The 23,943-nt window shown below is 39.2% G+C and overlaps 3 protein-coding genes across 4 annotated transcripts; all 3 read left to right on the top strand.

Moving 5' to 3' along the window:
- Positions 1-51: 51 nt before the first annotated feature.
- On the top strand, positions 52-1,685 carry LOC137735564 (histone H3.3). The gene is made up of 4 exons (XM_068474991.2): positions 52-169; positions 737-885; positions 1,002-1,092; positions 1,183-1,685. Exons 2-4 carry the CDS (start codon positions 737-739, stop codon positions 1,351-1,353), a joined length of 411 nt encoding a protein of 136 aa, XP_068331092.1. The 5' UTR covers positions 52-169; the 3' UTR covers positions 1,354-1,685.
- Positions 1,686-3,499: 1,814 nt separating this feature from the next.
- Positions 3,500-5,934, top strand: LOC137718806 (pentatricopeptide repeat-containing protein At5g56310-like). 2 transcript variants are annotated; one of them, XM_088685147.1, is made up of 3 exons: positions 3,500-3,732; positions 3,768-4,692; positions 4,879-5,934. In XM_088685147.1, the coding sequence occupies exons 2-3, from the start codon at positions 3,897-3,899 to the stop codon at positions 5,832-5,834; spliced, it is 1,752 nt and encodes a 583-aa protein (XP_088541273.1). In that variant the 5' UTR covers positions 3,500-3,732; positions 3,768-3,896; the 3' UTR covers positions 5,835-5,934. The 2 variants fall into 2 exon arrangements, with proteins under 2 accessions (XP_088541273.1, XP_068314447.2); XM_068458346.2 differs by having other exon boundaries at positions 3,648-4,692.
- Positions 5,935-15,983: 10,049 nt separating this feature from the next.
- Positions 15,984-21,286, top strand: LOC137735611 (lanC-like protein GCL1). Its single transcript, XM_068475059.2, has 5 exons — positions 15,984-16,557; positions 16,799-16,998; positions 17,527-17,638; positions 19,586-20,056; positions 20,658-21,286. The coding sequence occupies exons 1-5, from the start codon at positions 16,411-16,413 to the stop codon at positions 20,997-20,999; spliced, it is 1,272 nt and encodes a 423-aa protein (XP_068331160.2). The 5' UTR covers positions 15,984-16,410; the 3' UTR covers positions 21,000-21,286.
- The last annotated feature ends 2,657 nt before the right edge of the window (positions 21,287-23,943 follow it).

The raw sequence follows: 23,943 nt of genomic DNA, 5'->3' as shown, positions 1-23,943 counted from the left end.
GTTAGATACCACTAAGAGAAAACACACGGATAATGAATCGCAACCGTCGGATCTCCCAGAGAGTTTACAGTCGCACGTATATATACCCCTTAACCTCTCAAACGTTAGAATCTTTGGTTCATTCGAAGACGGAGAAGACCGAGATAAACAGAGCGCGAACCAAGGAAAGGTACGAATTATGTGTTAAATTTTCAAATATTTATTTAATTTTTCTGAATCTAAATTAGGGTTTGCTTATCGTTCTCGATTCGGTTTGCTTATGATTTTGATGTGGATTTAGGGTTTCGTTTTATTTTTATTGCGTCATCGGAGTTCGAGTTTCAGAATTAGAGTTTACATTGCTGTCGTATTTTTTTGTGAAGATCTAGGGATTTGAGGTTGTTTATGGTATTTTAATGTTATGGTTTAGGGTTTTACGTTGTTCATGGTAGTCCAATGTAAAGATTAGGGATTTGGGACTGGGTCGGCACCCATTTTTGAATGAAAAGATTTTGGGGCTTCTGGGTTTTTGGTTTAGTTAATGCTTTGGGGTTATCGGAAAACCTAATTTTTTTATTGTCATGTTTGTTTTGTTTTCTCTAAGTGTTATTTAGATCCGTAATTGTAGAAGTTAAGTTTGGTTGCTCGGAAAACTTGCATCATATTTTTGGTCGAAAAAACAGGGGGTTTTCTTTCGGTAAAATGAAAGCGTTGATGTAATTAAATGTATTGATCTCCAATTTCTGAATGTGTTTAGATGGCCCGTACCAAGCAAACTGCTCGTAAGTCAACTGGAGGAAAGGCTCCCAGGAAGCAACTCGCTACCAAGGCTGCCCGTAAGTCTGCACCAACTACTGGCGGAGTCAAGAAGCCCCACAGATACCGCCCTGGTACTGTCGCTCTTCGGTAAGTCAGTTGACCTCTTTCTTTTGTTGGTTCATAATTTTCAATTTTATTTTGTTGTTTCTTAATGGGTACGTAGTTTAGTCTGAATTATGCATTGTTTGGAATGTTTTGTGTAGTGAAATCCGTAAGTACCAGAAGAGTACTGAGCTCTTGATCAGGAAGTTGCCATTCCAGAGGCTTGTTCGTGAAATTGCCCAGGATTTCAAGGTATTAATGTTTTACATGTTACGTTGACTTGGTGATTTGGTTATGCTTTCAATGAATAAATGTGCTGATATGGGTTTTGTGTCTTCGCAGACTGATCTGCGTTTCCAGAGCCACGCGGTGTTGGCACTGCAGGAGGCTGCTGAGGCCTACCTTGTGGGTCTTTTTGAGGACACCAACCTTTGCGCCATCCATGCCAAGCGGGTTACCATCATGCCAAAGGATATCCAGCTTGCCAGGAGGATCAGGGGTGAGCGTGCTTAAGTGACATGCCTGTCTTGCAACGTTGAGGGCTATTGTGGTGGCTGCAGATGGGATTGAAGGGGTGGTATGTAAAATGCTTTTGTGGACGGATGGAGGTGTTTTTGTGGTAAATGATAGGTGGGGGTAGGGTTTGGTACGAGATGTAGTGAATATTATGGTTATATGCAAAACAATCTTTTAAGAATTGCTCTTCTTTTGGTTGGTTTGTATTGTAGAACGTGTGGAACCTGCTTCTGTTGGTCCAACATTTGATTTGTGTTTTTTGGTTCATTTGGTTGTCTGCGGCCTGACTGTTTGGAACAATATTTCATCTAATCTAGTCTAGTTTGTTATATCTCCTTGTTCTGTTATTTGTTGTGTGCGTTGGATGATTGAAGAACGTTTTGGCCTCGCATCGCATCGCATCATCATACTCATCAAAGATTTGTTGAATCGTTGTAATCAAGCGTCTTCTTTGAGTCGTTAAAAATTCGATTTCAACTGTGTCAAAAGTACTCTAGTACCAACAGTACTGGAATATAGGGAGCTGAAAGATTTTGGTTGTCGCTTGTTGAAAGGACTGCTACCACTAACTTTCGTCATTACCTGCTAGTACAACCACTAACTCATGTCATTTGCAATTTTCACCATCACCTCCACTGCCATAACTGCTACCACTGCTGTAGCCACCACCTTTATTCCCTTTATGACCTTCATTTCTTCTGCACACCAACCACGCTCCACTATTGGTATCACCACCATATCCTCATAATTATTGCAAGTGCAGTGCTGCCCATACAATTATTTTTACTTTCCATACGCTGCTTTTCATTTTCAATCGTCATATCGAATGAATCAAAGCAGATTAATGGTAAAAAATTAATAAGGGTGTGATCTAAAAATGAGTGATGTGAATATAAACGTGTGATATAAAAATGTGCTTGTGAATAACATCATTCTTTCTGCAACACTGTGGAACAAAAAATAATCAAGAAAATTATGAAAGCGATACATGTACTTTTGGGTTAAAAAGATAAAATTACTCTCGAGGCACACCGGGATTCCCATGCGCATGCAACGTTAATAACGGCTCAATCAAGGAAGAGACAAAGGTGATTAAAATGATATTTATTCAAAACTTTCTCATCACTCCTCATCAAATCCTCACTCAAAAGGTAATTTCCAATTATCCTATTTAAATTAGGATTCATTACCAAGTTAATTGCAAGATAACATCTTGCAATTAGCCTCATAAAACCACCATAAGTGGCTGGTCCCTATTCTCCAAATAGGGCTGGCCATAACCCTATATATAGTCTCATTTCTCCACCAAAAAACTAAGTTCATTCTCTCCCTAAAATTCCCTAAACACTTTATCTCTCAAATTCTAACTTTGGCATAAGAGATTTTTCAGCCAAAACCCCATATTCACCGTGAGCGCGTGAGGCTCTTGGCCTTGATCTTAGGTGTTATTATTTTGTAGGTGCATTTTTGTCAAAGGAGAAGACGGCGAAAATTTACATCCACAACCACCATTGCCCAAACACACTGCCACCATTTTTTTTTTCCATTGGGTCGGGTAGAGACCAAAGGTCTTGAACGATCTATTTGGCAGAACAACTCAAAAGATAAAAAAATATCATTACTTACCGCATGTTCATTCCAAGTTCGAAGTACCATTTGAACAAATAAAAATCCTCCATTGTTGCCACCACCTACAACTGCAATCACCAACCTTACATCCCTCCCGTCATCACCACAACGGTTGTTGCCATTGCATCTATTTGGCAGAACAACTCAAAAGATAAAAAAAATATCATTACTTACCGCATGTTCATTCCAAGTTCGAAGTACCATTTGAACAAATAAAAATCCCCCATCGTTGCCACCACCTACAACTGCAATCACCAACCTTACATCCCTCCCGTCATCACCACAACGGTTGTTGCCATTGCAACCCCTGCCGCTGCCACCACCGCCACCTCTAGGCTGACACCATTGCTAACTCTACACCTCAACTACGACATCCTATTATTGGCACCACCACCATACACCCACCATTAACGCTGTCACCATGGCAACTACCCCCACAACTATTGTTGCCACTACCCCCACTATTATATTTATTTTTGTCATTATATATAATTATCACTCTTATATTAAAATTACTTAACCAAAGAGGCGAAAAGAGTGTTTTTCATACTTGCAGCACATAAAAAATACAGGTTATTAAACGCTTAAGTGTTTTATTTTACAATTAATTATTCTTAAAGTATAACAAAATCAGTTTAAAGAAAAAAAAAAAGCATGGCCCTAAGTTGGAACATTAACCCCTTAACAGTTCCGGCAGACTTATCAAAAGCGGAAGGTTGAGTAGCTCAGGAACGTCATCTCGTAACAGTGTCCGGTTTTTATCGGTCCACGAAGAAGCATAGTACATACATCCTCATACTTCTCGGAGACTTGTCAAATTTTCCAAAACTATCCCAACCTTATTCACTGAAGGAAAGTTAACAAGGGGTTTTGCCAAAGCCGCTATTAATCGTGTTTATGTTGCCAGATTAATGCGATTTGTTCGATTGCCTGTCCGTGTCCGTGCCCATGTCAACTTCATTGCAGATACTTGTTGCATCCTTCACTGCTTGATTTCTCTACGGTTGAAGCTTTTCTCAACTTATGATGTATATACTTGCAATGTCAAGATTGGTGTGTTATCAAGAGCGGGAAAGATTGAAGCCGCCCGCCAATTGTTCGATGAAATGCCCACAAAAGACGTAGTTACATGGAACGCCATTATTACTGGGTACTGGAAAAATGGGTATTTTGGAGAGTCCAAGAGATTGTTTGGGCTGATGCCTGTTCGGAATGTTGTGTCCTGGAATTCCATGTTAGCCGGGAGTGTCGAGAATGAGATGGTCGACGAGGCTTTCATGTACTTCCGGGAGATGCCAGAAAGAAATATTGCTTCTTGGAATGCTATGATTTCGGGGTTTGTGAAATGTGATAGGCTGGAGGAAGCTAGTAGGATATTTCAAGACATGCCGAAGAGGAATGTTATTTCTTATACTGCAATGATTGATGGGTACGCGATGAAAGGAGAGATAGAGCGGGCAAGGGCACTGTTTGACTGCATGCCTCGCAAGAATGCCGTTTCTTGGACAGTGCTGATCAGTGGGTATGTGGAGAACGGCAAATTTGATGAAGCACGGGAATTGTATGAGCAGATGCCGGAGAAAAATGCGGTTTCAATGACAGCTATGCTCACGGGGTATTCTAAGGAGGGAAAGATGGAAGATGCGAGAGCATTATTTGATCAGATTCAGCGCAAGGATCATGTCTCTTGGAATGCAATGATAACAGGTGTGCCATGTGCAATTACTCATCCATCACGATATACCTTAAAATTTCTTAGTTGGTATTTTACTTGAGCTCGTTACATTGGTTTGCTAGCACTTACTAATACAATTAGGTCAGCATCTGCCTCGTCTGATTTTTAAAGCATTGTCCTAATCACTTGTCCCCTGACATGCCTGTTTTCATTTACAGGCTATGCACAAAATGGCAGCGGAGAGGAAGCACTGAAGTTACACTCACAAAAGCTTAAGATTGGTCTGCATCCAGATAAATGGACCCTTGTTTCGGTTCTGATTGCCTGTTCTAGTCTTACATCTCTTAAAGACGGAAAACAAGCTCATCTGCTCATTATTAAACGTGGATTTGAATCAAACCTCTCCTTATATAACGCTTTGATTACCATGTACAATAAATGTGGTGCAATCCTTGATGCCGAGCTAGCGTTCAAACAAATTGAGTGTCCAGACCTCGTCTCATGGAACACCATTATTGCTGCATTCGCACAGCATGGTCTCTATGAGAAAGCTCTTGATTTCTTCAACCAGACTCTGGTGCACGGCTTCAAACCAGATGGTATAACATTTCTTAGCTTGCTATCTGCCTGTGCTCATGCTGGCAAGGTAAACGAGAGCTTGAAGTTGTTTGATTTGATGGTCAGCAGCTACAACATTGCCCCTAGATCGGAGCATTATGCTTGCTTGGTTGACATTTTGTGTCGAGCAGGCCAGTTAGAGAAGGCTTGCAAGATGATCCAAGAGATGCCATTTCAAGCAGACTCTGGAATATGGGGCTCTCTTCTTGCAGCTTGCAGCGTTTACTTAAACGTGGAAATAGGGGAGCTGGCTGCAAAAAATATATTACATTTGAATCCTCGTAGTTCTGGGCCTTACATCGCATTGTCTAACATATACGCAGCTGCCGGAAAATGGAGAGATGCTGCAAGAATGAGAAGTCTCATGAAAGAGCTTGGAGTGAAGAAGCAACAGGCACAGAGCTGGACAGAGATTGGGAATAAGGTGCACATTTTCTTGGGAGGGGATGTATCTCATCCAGATATTGATAAGATTCATTTGATGCTCAAAACGATCAGTCTCCATATACCTGCGGATGATTTTGTAGACATTACGTTTCATGGAGCTACTAGGTAATGAGTTCACTGGACTAAATGGTTCCATTTCTTCCAATGTAGACTTTGTAAAGTTGTGCATGAAGCGTTAACATGACATGAAACTGCATAAATTTCGTTTTCGTCTTGTGGTTTATGTCGGGTCATGTTAATTTTGGCTTTCAGTTTTTCAATTTTCTTTTTTTTTGAAAACTGAAAGTAATTATCAAAAGCTTTTTCAGTTTTTGAAAAAATTGAAAATATAATCGTTATCAAACGGCTCATTAGTATGTCGATTCATTTTCGTATGCTGATTGGGCGAGATGTTCTTATGATAAAAGATGAACGTGTGGTTTTCGTACCTTTTTTTCCGGCCATTCTCTTACCAGTTGGAGTGCTAAGAAGCAACCGATAGTGGTTTGAGAATTAAATAAGCGTACATTTATTTGGTAATGGGTGACAAAGCCTAAGAATGCTTTCAACACATCTCTTTACGTGTAATGTGGGTTTAGGGCTATGCGTGGACAACTCATAATCATATATAGTTAGCTTTAATATAATCATATTATGCTATACTGTGAGCACTCAACTAATAGAGAAAAACCTAAGAGCACTTCCACTGGAAGTAAAGGAGACCAGCACCCAGTGGAAAAAACAGACTGGGGCTCAGCCAAACCACTCCAGCCCGTGGAATAGACTGGCACCCAACTCAAGCTAGTCTCCAACCCAGCCTAAAATGGACTGACCAAGGGACCGGCCCATTTGTTTTTTTGAGCCTGGCGCGTGGCCTTCACTCGCAAGTGGGCACGATTAGCAGACAAGAAAATCAGAGGCGGGTCCTGCTGGCAGGCGCACTCAAATTGCATCCGGGTTGGGAGACGTGGCCCACTCTATGGCGTTGGATTTCCAACGGCTAGTTTTTCTACACTATTGGATTTCCAACGGTAAAAAAATTTTGAATTTCACTTTTAAACTGGACCGTTCGATCACAGATCAACGGTCCACGTTTCCCCCCCTCCCCCCGAAAAAAAGGCCCAACGGTCAGAATTATGACTGTTGGCCACGTGGCAACTCGTTGGCTATTGGATTTCAATATTTTTCAAATCCAACGGTCCAAATTAATTAACAACATTAAAATTTATTAAAAATTATGAATTTTTTTTTTTAAATACAGAAAAATTAAAAAAAAAATATTTTTTTTTCTATAAATACCTAACCCTTGTCTTCCACCTTTACACCACATTTCAATATTTTCCACACTTTCTACATTTCAATATTTTGTACACTTTGAGAGAAAAAAATGACTTCATGGAAGCTCATTGAAGATGTTACGTTGTGTGAATGTTGGGTTCACACTACTCAAGACCCGATTACGGGTAATGAGATGGATAAGCGAGAAATGTGGAGTAAAATTACGAAAGCGTTTTGCGATGTACATGGAAAAGATGCCAGAAGTAGTTAAGGTCTTCAAAGTCGTTGGAAAAAACTCAACGCATCCTTTACTTGTTGGAAAAACGCCATCTCTCATGCTTCCGGTAATCTGCGTAGTGGTACAAGTTTAGCGGATCAGGTATTTTAATTTATTTCATTTGTTATGTAATTTATATACATTCCACGTGCATCAATATTTTAATTTATTTATTTGTGTTACACCCGCATTTTTTAATACTATCTTATCCCACATTTTTATAGAAACTACAAGTGTGATAGCCCGTCCCGGACTTTTCGTACCGTAGGGGTGAAATGACGATTTTGCCTCTAATGGATAATTGTTGTTTGTGTGGTTGCTTTGGGTTCTTGGTTGGTTTCATCCCAGCCACACATCCATCATCATCCTCATTCCCCTCTCCTGTTCACCCTATCTATCCCGAGACTCTCTCTCTCTCTCCCCCTTTCCTATCCTTTTCGTACGGACAACACCACAAACCCTTGAAATCGTCACGGATCGAGGAAACAAACTACATATTCATGCTCGTGAGGTCCTTAGAAGTTCAACCATACCCATTTCGGGTAAGGATATCTTCGTTTTCATGTCGAACTCGGGATCCCCCGATTTGGTCACTGTTCATGCACACGTTAATTCTTGTGTTTTTGGGAATTTCAAGCTTGTAGGAAGCTTGGTGAGGTCCTTAGGAGGCTCGGGGTGGTTCGTTTGAAGGTTTTGGACGTCGGGATCCTGAGTTGCAGGTTTGGTAGGAGTTGGTGGTGTTTTCCCGGCGAGATTCCGTGGATTTTAGTGCTTGAAAGTGGTATGAATTTGTTCCTTTTGTTGTAAGCTTCATTTTGGTACCAATTTTGTGAAATTTGGTTGAAAAACGAAGAAGATATCAAGTTTAGAAAATTTACCGGTTTTCCGGTGCCAGAGTTTGGCCGGAGAAGATGACGGAATATTCCGTCAGTTTGGATGGAATATTCCTAACGGCGTTAACGGCATCAGTTAGATTTAACAGAATATTCCTGACGGCGTTAACAGTCGCCGTCAGTGTGCCAGGCACGTGCCTACGCGTGGGAGGTGCATGTGACCGTGCTTTGGCCGGCGCGTGGGAGCGCGTGCGGTGTTGAAAAATTATTTTAAAAATATGGGGATGTTCGTGAGGTTGAGTAGATCACGTTGGTGTATTCATACACCCCATTTGAGTATTGTATGAGAAGTTATTTCGTAATGTTAGTTATGTGCTTTAAAGTTAACGTATTTATAGTTGTTTTGCATATAGGTGAGACCTATCCCGATGACGAGCTCGGTCACTCGAGGCAAGGGGCTTACGACCCTTCTACTTACCAGTGAATGGGCTTTTGGTTTTCCGTATATACCTATATACTTATGTTTTTCCCAGAAAGTGAAATGAAACATTTATACGTTTATATGCCATGCATATTGTTTGCCCATTTAATTATGCATTATTAGTTGCATATATATATGTGTGTTGGTGCTGCGGATGCACAGGTAAGTGCCAGGTAAGTTATGGTTTATGTTTATGTTCAGTAGTGATTTGAGATGCATAGAAGGCTCATAACATGCACCCCCGGTGTTAGTGCTCCCGCCCAGAGTTGGGCACAGTCCTTCACGTGATGTTCACCTCCCGCACCACACGCTCATCTTGGATCCAAGTTAGGTGCACACTCCTGTCGTACAGACCATTTTAGGTGGTTCCGACTCGTAGGTGACCCCCGATTATTCGCCCAGTCTTCACGTGATCGTAGCACTTGAGTGTACTTATTATACACCCAGTCCTGTCATACAGACCACTTTAGGTGGTTCAGACTAGTGTGCAGGTATAGTTAGTGAGTTGGAGATTTGAGCTCTAGATTCAGCCGTACAGGTCACGTTAGGTGACTCCGGCTGATAGATTACATGACATTGTTTGGCATTACCTGAGTACTTGCATTTTATTTCAAGGCATTTGGCATGGCATATTTCTGAGCATGGTTATTATATATATGTATATTCTATTTTTTTCTAGGAGGTATACAGGTTTTACGGCGAGGGGTTAGAACTTTGTTTTTAAAATGATTTTTGAAAAGCTTTGTTTTTGCCCACTCACGCTTTCTGTTTTGCGCCCCTCCAGGTTCTAGTTTGGCTAGCACTCTTGGTGGCTCCCCAGAGGATTTCCCGGCTTATTTGAGAGATTATCACCAGTGTAGGACCACCTTTGGGTGTGTTCATTTAGTGTTGTTTCTCCCGGACTACACTAGGTCTTCCGTGCTCTGAACTTTGTTTTTACACTTACGCTTGCACATGTATGTTATTTACTTTGTGTATAGCTAGGTTTGTTTTTATTCGTACTTTTATTATTATTTATTAGCTTTCGCACTGTGCACATGGTTACGTCACTTCCACGTGACGGCCAGCATGCCCTGATCTCGGTCGGGGTGTGTCAACAAGCATAAGCATTCTACAATGCAAAGAACTATAACAAATCATTCAACAAATGGGAATGTTGGCAAATTGTCAAAGATTGCCCTAGATACAAAATTGTGGCAACCGGTCCAGAAGTTGTCATGCACGGCATGGGTCTACACAGTTCGCCAGAAGCAGACACGATCAAACAAGAAGCCAACACATTTGAAGACACGGAAGGGACGCCTGAAGAAATGTCGGAAACCCAACCGACTCGTTAGTCCCTTAGGCCTTAAGGTAAAAAAGCATCAAAGAAAAAAGGTAGTTCTTCCAAAAATGACTACACTAAATATATGGAGGAACTTGCTCGCCAAGGTGAACTAAACATGGTGTGGAAAAAGGTTAGAGATGAGGAAAAAGCTGCTACTATGACAACAATAATAGCAGCCACTGAGGCTCGTGATGCAGCCGCTGAGAGACAAAGAGAAATAGTTAATCGAGAGAACGAGATGATTAGAGAAGCACTTCATCGAGAGAATGAGATGCTTAGAGAAGAAATGATGGCTCAAGCAGATCGTGACACTATGAACAAGCCTTTAGTAGGACTGTCTTCGAATTCAAAATATTTTTGGACATCGGAAAAAAGAGATGTCGTTCGAAGAAGGCGTGCAAGAGATGCCGAAACAAGTCGAGGGGGTTCTAGCTACAGAAATCCTACCAACAAAGATCCTAGCACCACATATCCTAACTCCACAGACTTTGTATAATTTCGTATTTATTTGTAATACTTTATTTAATTTGTTATGTAATTTCTTATTATTTTTAGAACTTTATTTAATTTCTTATGTAATTTCTTATTTATTTCTAGAACTTTATTTAATTTCTTATTATTTTTAGAACTTTATTTAATTTCTTATGTAATTTCTTATTTATTTCTAGAACTTTATTTAATTCCTTATGTAATTTTTATGTAATTTCTTATTTATTTTTAGAACTTTATGCAATTTCAAATTTATTTTTTGTACTTTATTTAAACACATCAAATAAGATTACATAAACTCATCAAATAAACTTAAAAAAAAAAACACCAAATAAAATTACATAACCTAACGTTCTAGCTTAAAAAAAAACACACTAAATAAGATTCCTTAAAAACAATACACTTTATTCTTCAACCACAAGCCTCATTTTAATTATCTTCGCCATCGTGCAATCCCCACTGATGCTCAATCAAGTCATTCTGACGGTTACATGCCAATATGGCTCTTGCAATGAAGTGTACCGTTGAATGATCAATTCATTGTAACGTCCATCCCGTTCCAACGGCTCGTGTTGCACGGGATCTTCGGTCCAATCATGAGCATAGTAGATTTGTGTTCTTGAGTTGTTCATCGAATCCGGCTTGTATTCATCGACGACATCATAATCATACTCGTCTTCAACAATCATGTTGTGGATAATAATACACGTCATTATGATGGATCGAAGAGCCTCGACATCAAACATTCTAGCTGCAGCCCTGACAATCGCCCAACGAGCTTGCAGGATACCAAAACAACGCTCGACATCCTTCCTACACCCCTCTTGACACTTTACGAAGTGTTTTTCTATTTCACTTTGTGGATGTGGCACTGTTTTGACAAACGTTGACCACCTTGGGTAAATGCCATATGCAAGGTAGTATGGTCCCTCGTATTTATTACCATTAACCCAATATGTGCATCATGGCCCCTTTCCTTGTAACAGTTCGTCAAACACTGGAGATTGGGCAAGGACATTTAGGTCGTTTTGAGCTCTTGGAACACCAAAAAAAGCATGCCAAATCCATGTATCAAATGAAGCCACCGCTTCCAAAATGATGTTTTTGGCTTTTTTTCTGTTGCCATAAGCTCCTTGCCACACACTTGGACAGTTTTTCCAAGTCCAGTGCATGCAGTTGATGCTTCCAATCATGCCAGGGAAGCCTCGCATCTCACCCTTCCTCAGAAGCCTTTGCATGTCCCTTGGCGTGGGTTTCTGGAGGTACTAATTGGTGTAGAGGGTTTCAATTACAGAGCAAAACCGCATCAGGGACTCTAGAACAATTGTTTTTCCCATCCTTGCGATTTCATCCACTTGACCTGCAGATGCTCCATATGCAAGCATTCGCAAGGCATCCGTAATTTTTTGCTCAGGAAGAAGACCTAGAACATGAAAAGCATCATCTTTTTGCACAAAGTATGGATTATGGTTATAAACAACACTCATTATTTTGTCGAACAAACTTCGTTGCATTCTAAAACGATGTCTAAAAGCATGATCAGGGAAAATGTTGTTGGGAATAAAATAATCTTCCAAGAGATCTTTACCTCGTCTTTCCCTTCTTCTATCGATGTTTGCCGCACGTCTGGGTTTGGCTATCTAACCTACAGCTTCCATGATACAGCGGGAATGTGAGACCCTCTGCCTTCTATGGTGATCATCCTCATCCTCCTCCATTACGAAGGCCTCATCTTCACCTCCACCTTCGTCAAGATTGACCAATTCTTCCTATTGTGCCAACAACCTTTTTTGCTGCTCTTGTAACTGTTTATACACTCTCCTTGAAGAAAACATTTTAAGAACTCAAGACTTGAAAACGATAAAGAAGGATTCTGAGCTAAAAAAAAGGATTGCGTTTAGTGTGAGGATAGATGTAGGGATGTAGAGTTTATATGGACAAAAAAAGAAAGGATGAGGTTCTGGACAATGCCACGTGGCACTACGTGATTGGTTGAAAATCTTATCGAAATCTTGGCTAAATTATTGTAAACAGGAAGTGACACGTGGCGTATCAGGATTGGTTGAAAATGTCACATCCCGGCCCGAGGAGGACCACTTCTCGGGCCCGCTCCACCACCGTAGCACGATATTGTCCGCTTTGGCCCCCATCCACGCATTCACGGTTTTGTTTCTGGGAACTCACACGAGAACTTCCCAATGGGTCACCCATCCTGGGAGTGCTCTCGCGCACTACTCACTTAACTTCAGAGTTTCGATGGAACCCGAAGCCAGTGAGTTCCCAAAAGGCCTCGTGCTAGGTAAGGATGAAAATATACATTTAAGGATCACTTTCCTGGGTGATGTGGGATGTCACAATCCACCCCCCTTAGGGGCCCGATGTCCTCGTCGGCACAACACGGCCAGGGTTAGGCTCTGATACCAAATTGTCCGCTTTGGGCCCCGATCACGCCCTCACAGTTTTGTTTCTGGGAACTCACACAAGAACTTCCCAATGGGTCACCTATCCTGGGAGTGCTCTCGCGCATTACTCACTTAACTTCAGAGTTTCGATGGAACCCGAAGCCAGTGAGTTCCCAAAAGGCCTCGTGCTAGGTAAGGATGAGAATATACATTTAAGGATCACTCCCTTGGGCGATGTGGGATGTCACAGAAAATCTTAGCGGAAATCTATTCACAAAATAGTATGTTCGGATAATGACACGTGGCGTGACGAGATTGGTTAAAAATCCCATCCGAAATTAAAACTATTTTATTTATTTATTATTTTATAAAAAAATTATTAATATTTTAAATGGACTGAGTGCCAGCGTATTTTTAGACTAGGTGCTAGCACATTTTTTTAGGGGTGGAGATGCTTTGGCTTATTACTGTTCATTATGGTATATTACTGTTCACTGAGTGGATAAATGGGCTGGGTGTTGGCGCAAAGTCTTTAGGGGTGGAATTGCTCTAACATATTCTCCCCGCCTATTCTAGACTCATGGTTCAATTAAGTTATGACCACTCACTGTTTGATCTTAATCCAATGGCAGGTGATCATTGTTTTGCCGTATTTTCTCCTTCACCATTAAGTTAAAATCGAATTCAGTGCCCATAGTTTTTATAAACCGAAGTCTAAGAGAACTGGACTCTCGTATATCCTCAAACAACATATCCTTGTATACTTATTGTTTATAGGACACCTTTTGCGTTTTGTTAGCAGTAGGACACAACCGGACCATCTTGTCTCAAACACAGCCCTACATGTCACATGGTTGAAACATAAGAGCAAGTCCAACCTTATCTTTTAGGCTAGCCCAAAGCCTAAAAACATAGGCTGGCACCCAAAAAACACCCCTCCACCCCTAAAAATAGTCCAGCTCAAAGTCCAAGCCAGTTCGTAGGCTAGCCCAAAATAGGCTGAGGTAGGAACCGGCCTATCTGGCATCATGCTCACGACATCATGATGTCAACGGATAACATACATTTTTTTTGCATCAGGCGCGTGGGAAACACACACATGGGCACACGTCCACGACACGCCGCCCTTGTGCTGCAGGAGCACTAAAAGGGTGTGGGACATGGGTCACGTGTCTAAGCCTCGGCCGTTGGATTTCCAACGGTAAAAAAAATTTGAAATTCAAACCCAACGGCTAGTGATGTGGCACAATCTAGATCGTTCGATTTTCAAATCAACGGTCCAGATTTTTCAGCCAAAAAACTTTAAAAATAAATAAATAAAATGTCAGAAATTAATATTATTTTATAAATAAAAAAGTCAGAAATTAAAAATAAAAATATTATTATTTATTATTTTATAATAAAAAATTAATATTATTTTAATAAATGGATTGGGGTATTTAGTTTTAGGGGTGAAGATGCACTTAGCCAATTACTATTTATTTGGGTGGATTAAATGGATTTTAGACCAATTCATTTTTTAGGGGTGAAGTTGCACTAATGAAATGACCCATTTTAGGAGTTGGAGTCATGGGTCCAAATTAATGATGCTAAAGAGTTTAAACTTCTAAATTAATTTTTTTTTGCAAATATATGATGTAGCAATTGATGGTTATATTTTTTTAAATTATTTAAAAAGAAATCCAAACTGTCACATCTCGGCCCGGGGCGGATCACTTCCCGGCCCCGCTCCACCATTGTAGCACGATATTGTCCGCTTTGGGCTTACCATTCCCTCACGGTTTTGGTTTTGGGAACTCACGAGCAACTTCCCAGTGGGTCGCCCATCATGGGATTGCTCTAGCCCCCTTCTCGCTTAACTTTGGAGTTCCTACGGAACCCGAAGCCAGTGAGCTCCCAAAAGGCCTCATGCTAGGTAGGGATGAGAATATACATATAAGGATCACACCCCTGGGCGATGTGGGATCTTACAATCCACCCCCCTTAGGGGCCCGACGTCCTCGTCGGCACACCACGGCCAGGGTTAGGCTCTGATACCAAATTGTCACATCCCGACTCGGGCCGGACCACTTCCCAGGCCCGCTCCACCACCGTAGCACGATATTGTCCGCTTTGGGCTTACCATTCCCTCACGGTTTTATTTTTGGGAACTCATGAGCAACCTCCTAGTGGGTCACCCATCATGGGATTGCTCTAGCCCCCTTCTCGCTTAACTTCGGAGTTCCTATGGAACCCAAAGCCAGTGAGCTCCCAACAGGCCTCGTGCTAGGTAGGGATGAGAATATACATATAAGGATCACACCCCTGGGCGATGTGGGATCTTACACAAACCGTAAACCGTTACATTATATAATTACAAAAGATAGTTTAAAAATGTGGCCCTTCTACTATTTTTCAAGGAGTATGATTTTCTCCATCTTTTTTCCCTCCCCTTCTCTCCCTTTTTATTTGAACGATCATATTTAAACCATATCAACATTTTATATTAATTTTTTAATAAAAAAAGAAAGACAAAATATAGAATGTGAAAGAAAGAGAGAGAATGAATTGAAAAGAGAAGGGAAGAAAATCTTAATCCATTTTTCAATCCATAATGTTCATGTTCAAATTTAATTTTGTTTTATAATACTCTAGTTGTCAATTCACATAATATTAAAACCGTGTATCATTACAACCTGAATTATTGGGGAATCAGTTCCCCACAACTAACCATATCAACTTATCTTTGTTTTTGCATTTTTTATTCGTATAGGAATAACAATAAGAAATAATTTTACTCGGTGACTACGTTTTAGTAGTATTTCATTTACACTTATACGTGAAATGTTTTTTATTTGATTCTAATAAATTAAAAATTCGATATTCAATTGTTATGATGGCTGTATTTTTCCCATCCCTTAATGTAATAAGCAATTTCTAAGACCATATTCTTGTGTTCAAACATAAAAATTTTAATTCAAAAAATTTAAATTTAAATTTAGAAATATATTTTTCTTCTCTTATTTCTATGCCGTCCGATCAAAATGGAGCCGTTGGGATTGCACATGGGTGGTTGACAACCCTATCAAGTTGGGCCCCACTTCTGCACAACAATGTCCCCTTTGCCTTGCTTTTGGCGCGTTGATTTTCATCTGGTCTCATTTTTCTGGTGCGTTCACGCGCCTGCAATGGATTAGGGCATTTACCTTGGCCGGTTTCTTGGTTTAAATTTAATTAATTTTATAACAAAATTTCAACTTTTTTTAATCTCTCCCGTCAAAAGATAACTCACATTTATGCCTCCAGAAAAATAAATAAATGCGCATTTCATCATTGGAGATAGCTCTAAGAAATACTGATTAAAATTGCGAGAGAAACATTATTCACATGCATCCAACGTCAATATAATATTAGGATAATTTCGATTTGTTTACTTAATCCTAAAAGGTAATAAGCGTACGTGGTACGCGGGGAATCATCTCTCCACAGTGCACCGCCGCTCCATATAATCACACCTCGACACCTTTCCCTCCCTCCTCTCTCAAAACTCCTCCTCTACGTAACAGTAAGGATTAAGGAATACTCTGCTGCCCTACGTGAAGCTCAAACCCATACCTGAAGGAAAGTTCAGAGAAACGACATGTCGTTTGGAGTGGAGTTTGCGCCTTCTCCGGAGGAACACGATGATGCCGACAACGAACGGCTGGATTTGGTCGATCCAGCGGCTCCGAACTTGTCACCTTCAAGCGGGACTTTTCTCAGAGCGGCGGTGACTCTCAAGGATCAGGTTTACATTTACCTGAAATCTTCAAATTATTTATTTTTAGCTTAATCTTGCTTAATTTGCTCCATCATTAATTAACGAACTAAAACCTTACTTTACAAGTTCCGAGATTTTTTTTTTTAATTTTTTATTTAAATTATAAATGATATTCTATATTAATACAAGAGGAAGGTGATAACCATCCGAATAATCCACGGCTTGCTATTTCCAAATTTTAGTTATTATTTTTTTTGGGAGGATATAGGTGGTGCAGGCTACGTGGGAAGGAGGACATGATTCGGGTACGCCTACGGGTATGGTGTTGGATCCGACAGTTTATACGGGTCTTCTTGGTACGGCTTTTACATGCTTGAGGTCGTACGAGGCCGCCGGTAACCGGCAGGACTTGCTGCTGTGCGCTGAGATCGTCGACAAGTGCCGGGCTGTCGCAAGTGCGTCAAACAGGTAATAATTCTTCTCCCGAACAAATCGATTATAACCTACGCGGAATGGAGGAAGCAATTACGTGACACATTGTGGTCTACAAAATGTCAAGGTCTTTGTAATTCCGTTGTATTATTAGACTTGCTGTTTTCATAATTCCGTTGTATTTAAGTTGCTCTCGTATAACACATATTGTTCTAGTATCTCATGCTACAATACGCTTAGAAAATGAGAAAACTTGAATGTAGTAAGCAAGAAGGTGATTTTTCAACTAACAAAGGTCAATAAGTTAGGTGATTTGTTGGAGCTTAAATGTCAGAAAAGACGTTGTACAAGGCGAAAGTGATATGGTTTACTTCATCTAGTGTGTTTTAGTTTTATGCCTATTTGCGGTCAGAATAAATCAAAAGAGAATAAAACATACAAAAAAAAAATATCGGTAGCGGAAGAGAAAACGAGAGTGTGATATCCCTATCGAACACTAATTAGTGGCAAAAGGATATTTTAAGCAGTGAGTCTTGATCGATTTGCAATTTTGTTTTTGTGCAGGCACGTGACTTTTTTATGTGGTAGAGGAGGAGTGTACGCCCTAGGAGCTGTGGTGGCCAATTTGATTGGGGACCATGAAAGACGTAACCTGTATTTGAACCTGTTTCTTGAGGTATTTATTTCTAACTGATATTTGCCATTCTGTCGCTTTTTTTAGTATTGTCAAACCTTCTATCACCTATATTTGTTATTTGGATACTTTGTTGATACCTCGAGAAATATCAAATATGAAAAGTAGTCTAATTAGCAATTTTAGTTAGACTTGGCAAACGGGTCGTGTTTATCTTGTTTGTGACGTTTTCGTTATCTTTACATGTCGTGTCGCTTTAAACCCTTTATCTTGACGAGTTCTTAACAAGTGACTTGATAACGACTCAATTCGTTAGCTCGTTGTGTCATTTCGTGTTAGGTTAATGGGGCATGGAATAAATTGTCATGCCTAATGACTAGAGTCTTGTTCGTATCGTTTTCGTATCATACTTGTTATTTTCATGTTGGATTACTCGAGCCTAATTTTAGTCCATTAGCAATGTCAAATGTCAAATAGTGTCGATTTAAACATTTAAATGTAGGTTTGCTTACAAAGAATAGGAACTTGAATCATTTTGATTCTTGAGTGCCATGCTTTTGCTAAATTATGGGTAAGAAAATTGTTTCTCCTGCCTTTATTTACACATAAGAAAACAGAAAAGTGCAAGACCTAAAAATAAGAAACCAGAACGATTATGAGAAGGAAATTTCTCTTCTAAATACTTGGAAATTTCATCAGCTGAAATGGTCTTCCCGCATTAATTAATAAAAAATAGTTTTTGAAATTAACAACTTTTTCCTTATTTTTATTTGTTTTTTTATGTGAATTCATTGTGAGTCGAGATCCCTACATTCAAGTATTATTGTTTAAATCTTCTAGTCTGTCAAGTTGAGTTACTTGAAAAATCATGAAAACTTGCCATTCACTTTAACAAGTAATCTATTCTCTCTCAAAACACAAGTAATCTATCTCACAATCATATCATGGATTTCTCTCAAATATCGGGTCGTCGTTGTCATGAGATTACCAATAATTTTCAAACAGAACCAAAGTGCTAACTTAACATACAAGATATGTGGGAATATGCTTTCCATGTGATACTTTACTAAAGAATGATGCTTTTATTCTCTTTAATCTTTCATTTTCATGGTATCAGAATCAGGTTTCGTCATGGTTCTGAGACTTGTTGATTATCAACCCACCACACTGTTTGCTTTAATTTTGTGGTTCCTGCAAAAAGGAAAAAAATTGTCAGCTTTTGTTAAGAAATGTGTATATTTCTTAGAAAATACACACACACACACACATCAAGTGATTTATTGTCATCAAAATTTTAAATATATATTCCTTCTCCAAAACCAACGAAAGTCATATATGTTACTTGTACGAAAATGAACCCAACTTGCTATACAACCTTATCACCTTAACCTGCTTTGTTTTAATTAATTCTCTAATTAATTGGACTTTGGAGCGTCTACTTTGTGAAAAGGATGCGTAATTGCCTCGTAAAGTCTAAACAAAGTTATTCCTTTTCTTTTGGGTTGTGTTCTTGTAACTTATCATTGTATTTATAGGAATTAGTCATGTACTTTCTCATGGGAAAGCTAATGAATAATGATTTGGGGACTTGCTTAGTGCTTTCACTAAGGAATCCTCACTACGCCGAATGTGGTTGGTAGGATTCACACGTATTCATTCAAATTAAATTTAAGATAAAATTACGGTGTTGTTAGTGACATTACTACAAATTTATTAAATTTAATTTATTACAAATTCATCCTGCACTCTTAATTATTATGTCATCAAGAGTGATAGGATACCTGAAAAAAGTCGAGATTACGTGTCTATTACTTAAGTTTGTCCAAGGCTATATTTCTTGAAAGTATTTTCAAGCTGGATGGTTACTTTGAATTGATTTGTTTCCAATGAATAATATGATGTCATGAATTAGTTACATGAGAGAATCTCTCATTTTTAGCTCTTGTATTGTTTTCCCTCGCTAATACCTATTTGGTTGACTATGTACAGGTGGCACAAGAGAAGGCCCTGTCTGTTGGGCCAGAGGAAGGTGGTTTTGGAATGTCGTACGATCTTCTCTACGGGAGAGCTGGGTTTTTATGGGCAGCTTTGTTCATAAACAAGTATCTTGGACAAGAAAAGTTGCCAAATAATCTTCTAATGCCTGTTGTGGATGCTGTGTTAGCTGGTGGTAGGGCAGGCGCATCTCATAACCCGTCCTGCCCGCTCATGTTCAGGTGGCACGGGACTAGGTATTTGGGGGCAGCCAATGGCGTGGCTGGAATTTTGCAAGTGCTGCTTCACTTCCCACTTTGCAAAGAGGATGCTGACGATGTGAAGGCAACAATTAGATATATGATGGCTAATAGGTTCCCTCACAGTGGAAACTACCCGTCAAGTGAAGGAAACCCTAGAGACAAGTTTGTGCAGTGGTCTCATGGTGCAGCTGGCATGGCCATAACCTTGTGCAAGGCATCTCAGGTTGGTGTGGCAGCCCTTTTGTAAATTTACTCTTCTCAACGCATTTCTCACATTCGGTAGTAAAAGTAATTGGATATATGTTTTGATGAGCGAGTAGTAATGTCAAATGATCATTCGGTTTAGTGAGACCTAGTATTCACTTTGTTAGATGCAGTAAGTCCTTGGTTCAAATATCATGTATGACATTTTCCGAATTAAAAAAAGAAACAACAAAATTCGTGAGAACTAACTATAAGTCGATGTGCATAACCCTTGACCATAATATTGATCAAATGAAGTTGATGTGGTAACTAAAGTCGATTGTTTTTTAGATTAGATAAATTAACAGTTGATTGAAATAATGCGTGTTTTCTATTTAGACTACATTTAAAGAGCACCTTGTTAGTAAATGTGGGTCGAAAATATAGTCCCTTTAGTCGATTACCTAATTTATTTTCTGCAAGATGTGCTGAGAATTGTTTGTTCTGATCCTTGACCTTTTTTCATATATCCCAAATTCTCAAAGTTTGTTTCTAGCACAAAAGGATGGTCATTGTATGTGTGTATTTTCCGTCTGTCTGCAAGACAAATGAGTTAACAGTTGTTCCTTTACTTTCTTCAGGTGTTTCCAGGTGATCGGGAATTTCGCGATGCTGCAATAGAAGCAGGAGAAGTTGTGTGGAAGAACGGTTTACTGAAGAAGGTTGGACTTGCTGATGGTGTGGCTGGGAATGCCTATGCCTTCCTTTCTCTGTATCGTCTGACTGGAGAGAGCATATACGAAGAGAGAGCAAAGGCATTTGCAAGCTTCTTGTATCATAATGCCGGAGAGTTTGCGACTGCGGGACACACACACGGGGCCGAATGTGTCTACTCTCTCTTTCAAGGTCTTGCCGGAACAGCTTGCCTCTGGTTTGATCTTTATATACCCGAAAATTCTAGATTTCCGGGTTATGAACTGTAGGAAATTGTGGAAAGTTGCATATTGTTATAAGATTTATTAGGATATATGATTCTATCCTGACATGTATATATATAGATGTGCACTCTAGTAAGAAGTGAGAAGATGAAATCTCTAGTTAAACTCCCTAATATTAAGCCCCGGCTTGTTTTGGTGCTAGAGTATTTCTGTAAGGCGTCGTTGTTGCGAGAGGAATCAGTTGTGGAAAGGACATTTGTTGTTAAGTGTTCCGAGTCTTACAGAAATGTATATGTAAAGCACTTCGCTGTTTACAGAAGAATTTCTAACAACACTAATCTAATTACGTAGAGCTGTAATAAACTGCTTTGCTGACTAGACTAGGAAATGACAACTGTCATGAGTAGACATCTTTATCTTTACGCCCCCTCAAGCTAAACTTGGAAAAACCAAAGGTTCCACGGGAGAGCTTCGATTGAGGAAACAAAAACTTGTGTTTGGACAAGGATCTGGTATGAATATTTGCGATTTGATCTTGACTACTGGCATATTGCACTTGAACAAGATTTGCAAGAACCAATTCTCGAATATAATGGTAATCGATCTTCACATGCTTAGTCTCAGCATGAAATATTGGATATGAAGCAAGATGAATTGCAAAAATATTGTCACAGCAAATGGTAGGTTTGTGGGAAAGAGGAAGGCTAAAATCTGTTAACACCTTTCAAATCCAAGGTGATCTCTATTGCAGTGTGTGCCAAAGATGTACATTCTGCCTTAGTAGATGAACGAGCCACTGTGGGCTGTTTCTTGGCACCCCAACTAATCAAATTAGTGCCTACAAACACATAAGAGTCCACTAATGTATCTCCTATCAAAGGTTCAGCCAGCCTAATCTGCATTTGAATAGCTTGACAAATTGAAAGATCTCTTTTTAAACCAGATGCCATGAGAAAGTGTACCTTTGAGCAATCGAAGAATCCTCTTGGCTGTTTGCATATGAATGTCAGTAGGAGAGTGCATGATTTGGCATACCTGATTTACCGCTAAAGAGATATTAGGTATGGTGACCAAGTAAGGTACTGTAAACCTCCTACAAAGGACCTATACTCTGTTGGATTTGGCAAAGGTTGACCGCTGCGATCCAGTTTAGGTTTCTGCAGTAAATCAAGTAGATATTTGCTTTGATGAAGGAATAGACGATATGTAATTCTATGGACTTCCAAGTCTAGGAAATAGTGTAAGGGTCCAATTCTAGGAAATTACTCATGCATTTACGCATTTTTTATTCAACTTTATTTAGGATCTTATACTCAAGGGCGGGTGTATGTTGAGACCTGGGTGGTCTCAGGATCACTCGAGAAATATCCATGTGAAGGTCTTCTAAGGATCTTTCGAATGTTTTGTATGGATTCTTTGTGCTCATCAAGTATTTGATGTAATGCCTGCTAGGTATATTTAGAAAGGTTGCGTCCACAACGCTGGATGAATTCTCTCGATATCACTCATCAGATTGCTTCGGCATATGTCGATATCTATTGACATGTGTACAATATGGTTTGTCTGACGACAATAAGCCCACCAAGTGTTTGATGAAATACCTCAGTGAATAAACTGAAAAAAGATGTTGCGTTGAACTCCCCAAGGTTAGAATTCTAAACTCTCCTCTACTTATATCTATGATAACATCTTACCACGTTTTGTATATGACTTTTAATCGACTAATGCGACGTTCTTGAGCAAAATTAGAGGACGGGTAAACCTTAATTTTTAATATTAGCGACCAAAATTCAAATCAATGTACATAAATTCAGGCACTATTGCTAACAAGACATTGGGCTTTTGTCCAGTTGGGCCTAGTGTATCAGCAATCTTGATAGCTCGATAAAAAGATATAGGCCATTATTACGAAGGGTTTGACTGTATAGAGAGGTATTCTGTTGCATTTGTAATCGTAGAATTGTAAATGAGGTTCTTCGTTTTAATTGATTAATGAAATATTATATAGAAAGGTACGGTTGCTCCCTGTTTTCAAGAATTATTATTGACGCTTACTTGTTATTTGCAAACATTGAGGGATCACTCTTCCACCAGCTTATATTTAGCGTTAATAAACCTGCTTTTTTACCACGCTCACGATATTTTGGAAGAATATGTGGTCATGGATGATCCTTGACTCCACAAACTTAGTGTCGATAAATTCTTTTTTTATGACCATCTTTTGGAATTTGGAGGGGGTATATGCACGGATGATTATCGACTCCACTAAATCACTAAATGTTAAGGTTTATTTTAAATGTCAATTATTGTAACTGAGATAAAAAAAAATGGTGGAGAAACTTAGGAATAAAGAATGTAAGGAAAGAGAATCGGATCACCTGGTCTCTCGTAATGGATTCATTCTTGATATTTCCTAATATTTAGGTATTTGATTACGGATTTTAAAGAGAAGTTAGCATTTACTCGATTTCTTATTCATATATTTTAGTATACGCAAAAGTCAAAATCTAAATGATTTGAATTCTTATTCCTTGTAAGTAAACAACTAAATGATTATGAGTTCGTTTGGATGTGCTTTTAAAATGGCTAAAAGCGCTTTTAGAGAAAATATTTTTTTGGTTCCAAAAGCACTTAAAGTGCTTTTTGCAAGAAGCACTTTAAGTGCTTTTCCATAATTTACTTGCAGTTTTACTAAGGATTGGTTCCAAAAACATTTTCATCAAAATCGCTTTTAGTTATTTTAAAAGCACATCCAAACAAGCACTATATAATTCCTTTACAAACTTTTCTCCTCTTGCAATTGGGTAAGTCTTCAATAGTCTACTGTGTAGTGAGGCTTTATATCCACTAAACTGGAGTAAAAATAATATTTCTTCAGTTTAATCTTAAAGAAAAATAGTTTGGACAAAACTTTAGTCTTTAGGACTCACTTCTAATAATATTTTAGCTCAAGATCTTGATAATATGAAATATTTCTTACAAGTTCTAA

Source organism: Pyrus communis, chromosome 15 (genome assembly GCF_041283825.1).
Source record: "Pyrus communis isolate YQ-2024b chromosome 15, ASM4128382v1, whole genome shotgun sequence".
NCBI classification, from domain to species: domain Eukaryota; kingdom Viridiplantae; phylum Streptophyta; class Magnoliopsida; order Rosales; family Rosaceae; genus Pyrus; species Pyrus communis.
The sequence above is the reverse complement of the archived record's forward strand: the minus strand, read 5'-3'. Positions and strand labels throughout refer to the sequence as shown.